The following is an 8087-nucleotide window of genomic DNA, read 5'->3' as shown; positions in this document are numbered from 1 at the left end:
GTCTAGACACAAGTCACAACACTGCCTAACTCCCTGCTCCTGGGGAAGGGGCCCGCTGCCATCTGCTGCGTGGCAGGCTGTTGGGTCATCTCTGGGCTTTCCCCGAGTTACCCTGTGCCATGGACACTGGCTCACAAGTCTCCCTGACCCACAATGCACACACATCTGGCTTATTGTTTCCCTGCCTCAGCTGATCACAAAGATCAGCCTCAGCCAGCCCTGCTTACACACAGCACGAGCTCGGTGGGCCGGGTTAACCAGAGAGATTTGTAAGCTGAGAGACAGGCTCTTTCCCAAGGCTTCTTTGGTAATGATCAAGGTGGACTGTGAGGGAGACTAATGAGCGAGGTTTGGGGCAAGTGATGTTAAAACTGTGGCAGAAGGGCTGAGGATATAGCTCAGTGGCACAAGTGCCTGCCTAGCAAGTGCAAGGTCCTGAGTTTGACTCCCGGTACCAAAACAAACAAACAAACAAACAAAAAACCTGGCAGGTCCAAGTCTCGTAGTCCTGGAAATGGATGGACATGAGCACTGCTTGGCAGGCCATCAGTTTGGTTTGGAGCTTAACATCACATTCATCCTTCTAGCTGCCAGTATTCTGAAGTAAATACTGACCTTCTCACTGTATTTAGTTTTCTGTATTTTATGAATTGTTCCTTATAGGGTTGGCTGCTTAGTATAAGCACTCAGGGACCACTGGCGAAGTGTCCCTATAGAACTCTGTTTTCAGTTCTCTGGTACCTTTTGGTAGATGATCAAGCCATGGATTTGGTGTTCCTGTCTCCCTTCTCATTCCTTTCTGGCAAGAGCTTAAATGGGCTGGGGAAAGATATTTGAAGTTTTCTGATCCAATATAAATGAACCCTGTGGTGGGTAAATAATTTTCTTCCCTCTTTTGCTCTCCTGGGGTATTTTAATGCATAATACTTCTCAAATAAGTTTATAAGTATTCCCCAGAGGTAAGAAGAATATTAATTTCATAGCAGGTGTGCCATTAACTTTTTTTATGTAGGAGAAAGTAAGGGGAAAGGATTTATCATAGCCTTGAAGTTTCACAGAATTTTCTGGAAAGTTCTAAAGGCCACAGCTGGGAACAAAATACTTAGGGCAGCATGAGTGAAGCATAGATACAGCTTACAAGACCAAGTCTGACAATTACTTCAACACATGACTTTTGGGTAGGTGGGAGATGGGGTTTCTAGTTTGTTTTGCTGCCAATTTATAGTATGTTTATTTTAAATAACTCAGAAAAAAGTATAATTAGCCAACCTCACCAAAAATTTTAAAAAAGGTTTTTTGTTCCTTCTTTACCTCCCCATTAATTGGAAGTCCAGTTCACAAACTACCTGTCTAAAATCCTTCTTTGATAATAAATTCTTCAGAGACAACTGCATCTTCATCTTTAAAATCTGTTTTCCCATACATTCTCTTTCACCTTACCTGTGACAAGTCAATTACTATAGCTTTAGTTTCTTTTATTTGTCTCAAAGACCCCATATTTTGAAACAAAAGCCTCTAATAATGGTAGAGAAATTTCTTACTGCCACAGCGCCACCTACTGGTAGGTTAATATAGGAGCAAGCTGTTTACAGCTAAACTTTTAACCAGTGGTTTTGGATAGTCTCTGCACTTTAAGACTCAACTTCACTGTCTTTTTTATTTTTATTTTTATTTTTCTAATTGGTGATGCTGGGGATTGAGCGAAGAGGCTCATGATAAGCACACGCTCTGTCAGTCTGACAAACTCTCCCTTCTCTTGATAGCTACACTAAGTCTCTTCCTGTGGAATAAAGTCAAAAAGCAGTAACAATAAAAATATGCTCTTATTCTTACTATTACCTTAAATTGCCCTTACTTCATCGACTTTGATTTTCTCTGTCCTATAACTGTAGCAAGGGCTCCAGATTGTGTGGGTAAGGGTTTGGATCTGGCGAAAATAACTTGGGGAACTTCCAAAGATCCTGAAAAAATGGAAAAAAAAAATGCCTACTTCAGACTACATTGATCTTGGCCCAAAGGACAAGAAATAAAATCCAAAAGCACTAGGTAAGGAAGACTGTCATTCTCATAGACGCCGTCCTCCCACCCTGCCTCCTGCCCAGCACCAAATCCATGGTCTCTTTGCTCTCTAACGGCATATGAAGAGTGGGCAGGGTCATCAACACAAATTCTTCCTGTCCTGGCCCCGGGGAAAGAAGAAGGTTTGGGGGAACAGTAAAGGGCCTAGAACACTATAGCAAGCACCTCAAGAGCTTTGCTTATTTTTATTTCCAATCTATCTGCAGAGTTGGCAGACACAGTGGCTTCCCCAACTATACTTCATACACTGAAAAAGAAATAAGAATCTGATGATGAAAATAGATCATTCCATTGAGAGCTGCCAGGCAAAAAATTTATTTGAAAGTTAAAGTGGCTCCTACGTCCGTGGGGTCAAAGTGCCAAAGGGTTTCCTTTATATCACTTTTGCAGTCACAGAGACGTAGTGACACGGGCAGGCACGGCCACCCTGACGAGCTGCTGCCCTTTCACCCACTGTGCACAAAGCCACAGTGCATTTCACTGGGGCCCAAAACACACATTCACCATGAACACTGCTCCTTATTTCTTATAAATGAAATCTGTCACTGATTGTCAAGGCAGTGCAGCTCTCTCCTCCAAAGACAGACCAACACGAGAGCTTAAAAATCAGGGCGGGTGGGGGAGGCAGGAAGAAGCTGTACCCAGGATGGGAAGGGTGTAGTCAGGAGCTTGGGGCAGGGACAGGGCAGCTGTGTGGCTTCAGACCCGTACAATACTGGCAGATGACATTATCAAACCAGCACGAGAGAAATGTCAGTTATCTAATCTGCTGCTCTCTGCTATTTTAGTTCACCTCAGAACTCAAGAAGAATGAACACGATGGTTACAAAGAGGGAAAGCCAATGACTTTGGCCTTGGGCCAATGGCCCTCGCTCCAGCTTCCTTCTCCAATTTCCAAATTTGCTGACTCTACCCCTTCCCTTGCATAGCAAACGAAGACTATACAGCCCAAGGTAGAGAAGTCCGGGAAAGTGTTCACAGAGCATTCCAGGCACTCTCTGCTAAGGGGTTCCACATTCACTGTCTCCTCCGATGCTCGCAATAAAAAGAATGTAACGAGCCCACAGCCAGCAGCAAAGGACTCTGTGTTACGACAAACCACCACCTTACAATCACACTGTCCAAGGAATAAAGCCGCGTATGTTACAGCCTCGGAGGCCAGACAGGAGAAAGGTGAAAGGAAACAGACACTGGCTGCGTTTGCGGACTCATTAGTAATGTATTTAACCAACTGACTTTACTGGGTGAGACAGGGACTAAGTATCCTTCGGAGATGGTTCGTGGACGCCTATTTAGACACAGATACCAAGTCCCAAGAAACGTAAACTTTCTGACTTCTTATGGGAGTTGTTCTGTCTTAGGTTTTAAGAAAAATGTTGCTCCTGATAACCCAGCCCTGCCCTTTTCCTAAGGCACCCTTCTGAACTTCTAGAATCACTGTTTTAAATCTAATTGTACTACAGAAAACACAGTGTCTGTTAGGTGAAACACTGACATGCCAGGAAGTTACTGGTTGTACAACTAACTGTAAGAGTTAGTCACCAATGCTGTGCAGGTACAACATTTATGGGAATTACAGGAATGCCTGACCCTTGCTGTATCATGCCCATTGGTCTTTCTTTCCTTCTTTTTTTTTTTTGGAGACAGGGTCTCACTCTACTGTTCAGGCTGACCTTGAATTTCTGGTGATCCTCCTGCCTCAGCCTCCTGAGCGTTAGAATTACAGGCATGTGCTACTGTGTCTAACCCATTGGTGTTTCTCTAACTAAGGGTCAGAAACACCAAAAGACTCACAGAGTAGAACAAATTCAAAGGTATTTAGAGGCACAGTCATTAGGTGACAAAAGCAGTAAATAACAAGCTTCCCAAGCACAGTAAGAATAATTTGTTATAACAACATTGGTGAATTCCTACCATCATGTCTAGCGTGTTTTTTAAAATTATTTTTTATTCTCTTTAATGGTTTGATCAATCTTGCATTCTTAATCTGGTAATCTGAGCAACTTCACTGAAGATAACAATATGTAATATAATAATTACTATTAATTCCTATCATTGTTTTGAAACCCTGTATCATTTTTGTTTTTGCTTTGTTTTGTTTTTGTCTATGTTGTTGTTTTTTTTTTTTTTAATTCTCTTTAAAATAAAAAAAATTTGCTTGTTACATTAACGTAGATGTAGGAGGAAAAGGTCAGTTTTAGAAGCCAGGGAGATGTATAAGTTCTCTCTGCCGTACAATTTTATGTGGATGCCAAATTCATTCTGATTATGATAAAATCTTCCAAATTTTGTCATTAAGAGTCAGTTGGTGTCCATTCACAGCCAAGATGCTGCATGTGTGACCCACCCACCTTTCACATTTCTGGTGGCCTCAGCCAGAGCGCATGCAGAGTTCAATTCAATAGCCACCAAGTAGATGTGCAAATGAAGTAGTCAGGGCTTCCTGAAGCTTCCAGGCTTTGTGAACTTCTTCAGCTTACACAAACTTGGAACGCTGAAGGGCTCTCAATACTATATCTCCTTTAAAGTCCCCCAGGGTTCCCACAGCCATCACACTTCTCCTCCACAGTTCCAAGGAAACTTTACCTCTAGAAAATAACTGCCATGTTCTAAAGGCTAGGACTGTACCTCAGCAGCGGAGCACTTGCCTAGCACGTGCGAGGTCCTGGGTTCCCTCCCCAGCACCACAAAAACAGCGACCCAAAACCCAGTGTGATGGTCTAGTAGTTTTATGGTGGGGAGGGCATGAGTATACTACCTATCTAATATTCCTTCAATTCTAGGCTCTAAAACTTAAAGAGAGAACAAATCTTTACACTTTTATCAGAATATTAGTATTACCTGACCTGGGTGTAGATACAGAGCCCTTCTGTGTGCACTGCTTTACAGAACCTCACAATAAACCTATAAGACATGTATAATTCTCCTCACAACACAGCCAAGCCACCGGGCGCCTGGAGATCTTGTGACCATTTTAAGGTACATTACATGCACCATCTTCTACACTTCTGCACCCCTGCCGGAACTCCTTGAGAGCTCCTCACTGCTGTCAGAACAGTGACCAAGGTTCCTACATGTGTGGCTCATAAACTGGCTCTGCTACTTTGTCCCCAGCCACATGGAGCAGGGGGCTTGCAGAATACAGGACATTTTATGGACCCTGCAAGCACGGAGACTGCCTCCCGGAACTCCTTTTGCCCACTCCTTCCCTCTCCCGACAGAGGAGGCCACATTCCATCTCAGCTGCACGGTCTCTTCCTCTAGGAAACCTCCAAGCCCCAGAGACCTGAGCTCCACTCCTTGGGGCCAAATGCTGCCTGGCCATGTATGAACTGAAAGGCACTGGCACGTTTCATGAGCTTTCGCCATAAAAAGGGGAACACAACACGGCCCTTACATTCAAACCTGTTTAGTGGACAAATGAGCTGCTACACATAAAGCATTTAGAACTTTTGAGCCTAATACAGCACATGCGCAGTCATCTCACCTGCCTTTGTTCTCCGTGTCCCCAGTTCCCAAGGATCCCCGAACTTACTTGTAGCATACTCCTTGCTGCTCCCGGGTCCTTCCCTCCCTCCACCCCTTCCCTTCTTTTCCACCTGTTTAATGCTACTGGGGACTAAGCCAGGGTCTTCTGACTGAGCTACATCCCCAGTCCTTTTTTCAAATTATTCCTTCTCCTACTTATTATTATTATTATCTCTTTTGAGACAGGTCTAAGCTGTTCAGGTTAGGAACTTGTGATCCTCCTGCCTCAGCCTTCCAGAGCACTGAGATTACAGGTGTGTGTCACCACACAAAGCTCTGCTGTCATTTCTGTCTCCGAGTACGTACGCTGCCTGAGAGCAGAAACCATCTTGCATACCCTGTGTGCTCCTCAGTGCCCGGCGTGGTTCTCTCAATAATCATTATTTGTTGAATTGAATCAGAGTGACTTCCTTTCTAATGATTACTTAATATGTTTTTATGAATTACCACATGTAGAAAACTATCCCTGGCCCACTGTTGCCTAACTTACATGTATGCATCAGACCCTGTCCACTGACTGTGACATTAGCCTGACCTGACTTGGTCAAACAACAGACTGTACTTGCATCCACTTGCAACCTTCCAGAAGGCCCTCAATTTCAGAGCCTCAGTTTCCTCATGCAAGGAGGATGACAAGATCCACTTCACAGTGGCTGCTGTGAGGCTTAAAAAAGAGCTCCAGTGGGTGGAAATACTATAGAAATGCTGAAAGACCAGTCAGATACAGAGCATTGTCACTAAATGCGGCAAATGTAGCAGCATTTACCAGATGAAATTTCACTTACCCCAAACTAGTTCTACAAAATGCCTAGCCTAGGCTGGCACATTACTTTAAAGAACAATGGAACAAAAATGCCCAGCTGCTAATGCTTTAGGAGTCTGGACACTGGGTTCTTTGACCTGGAGCTCCAGTCAGAGGCAGAAGAGAGAACGTGCCAAGCCACTCCCCGCCTTCCTGCTGTCCCATGAGGAGGAGCCACTGCCACTCACCTGTGGAGCTGGGGATGGGCACAAAGGCTGCAGAATTAAGGCCACTCTGGAGTTCGCTCAGCTGCCCTTCTGCGCAGGCCCCTCTGCAACACAAAGGCACGCGTCAGACACAGTCGGAAGGCGAGATCGGCACAGACCCTCATGGCCTTCCCTCCTGCTCTCGGTCTTCCCTCTCATGTAGCTCATCCCTTATTCTTCCAAGACTCTGTTCAAATGACCAACATATGACCAACTAATCCCCTTCTTCTGAAATAGTACGTATTTCAAAGTTGACTATCCACTGCCCCCACTGGAATGCAGCTTTAGGAAAACACAGGTTTTAGTTCTCTGCTGTGTCTCCAGTGCCAGGCACTCAGACTTGTTTAGCGAATAAATACCTGGTATGCTTTACTGCTTTAGGTAAATTGTAAGAAGACCCTTCCTTCCTCTCTCCCTCCCTCCCTCCCTTCCATATTGGGGACTGAACTCAGAGCCTTCATACACCCCAAGACCTATCCCTTCCTTTTTCACTAAATTGCCCACACTGGTCTCAAACTTGGGATTTACTTGCTTCAGCCTCCCAGAATTCTGGGATTGCCAGTGTGTGCTACTATGCCTGCTAGAAGACACATTTTTTAAAAACCAAGTTTTATGTACCAAAGTAGTTCCCAACTGGGGAAGGGAGGAGGGTCAGATTTTGTCACACCTTCTCCCAGCCGTGGACATTTGGCAACGTCAAGACAACTGTGGGTGCTACAGGGTAGACGCCAAGGATGTTGCTAAGCATTGGACAGTGCCTCAAAACAAAGAATTAACTAGTACAAAGTGCCAGTTGTGCCGAGGCTGAGAAACTGTTTCACTGCACCTCCCTCCCCTCATGCCAACTTTGACAGGAGGCAGGGCAGAGCATAACTGATTCTTTGGGCAAAGTTTCCCAAATTATGGACCATTTGATGGCCTACAGACTGTGTCAAGTCTTTCTGCTAGAAGCTCTTGCAGGTCTCTGTAATTCTTTCATTGCATTTATCAAAATTATAACTATGAAATTATATCTGTGGTTGCTTCAGATTTGTCATCCTTGCTAGAATCTAAGCTTTGCAAAGACAGAGATCTTGTAAGGAATCAGATCAAGTACACCCATAAATATATTTCCTTGTTGGGCCCTGTTGTGGCTTGTGTTTAGATGTGCCCCCAAAGCTTCATATAGTCATGGGTGGGGCTTTTCAGAGGTGGTGGAATCTAGAATGTATGATTGATTTATGGTGCCATGCTGGGATTAAGAGTGCTAAGGTTAGGGCTTGGGTGATTACTAAATCAGTTCACTGATTGGTTTGGTATTGCCCTAGCCCTGGTGGCCTGGATGTAACACGAGGAATAGAAAGAGGCTTGTCTTGCCTCTTGCTTGCCTTCAACCTTCTGCCTTCCATGAACTGTTTCTCCTCTGCCACCTTGCCCTGGAGCCAGCCCTTTATGAACTGAAACCCGTACAAACTGTGAGCTAAATAAACCTT

The 8087-nt window shown here is 44.5% G+C and overlaps 1 protein-coding gene across 9 annotated transcripts in view; it reads right to left on the bottom strand.

Moving 5' to 3' along the window:
- Positions 1-1839: 1839 nt before the first annotated feature.
- Positions 1840-8087, bottom strand: part of Ttll5 (tubulin tyrosine ligase-like family member 5) — a gene marked incomplete at its 3' end in the record, with an annotated part of 241514 nt that continues 235266 nt past the window's right edge. For all 9 annotated transcript variants that reach the window (XM_013510126.1, XM_005414950.2, XM_005414953.2 and 6 more), the window contains 2 exon segments: positions 1840-1961; positions 6598-6680. In XM_013510126.1, coding sequence (XP_013365580.1) covers positions 1852-1961; positions 6598-6680 — 193 coding nt within the window.

The sequence above is a fragment of the Chinchilla lanigera genome, unplaced genomic scaffold (assembly GCF_000276665.1).
Source record: "Chinchilla lanigera isolate Chin_1 unplaced genomic scaffold, ChiLan1.0 scaffold00211, whole genome shotgun sequence".
In the NCBI taxonomy this organism is placed as follows: Eukaryota; Metazoa; Chordata; class Mammalia; order Rodentia; family Chinchillidae; genus Chinchilla; species Chinchilla lanigera.
This window is presented reverse-complemented; position numbering and strand designations above follow the sequence as displayed.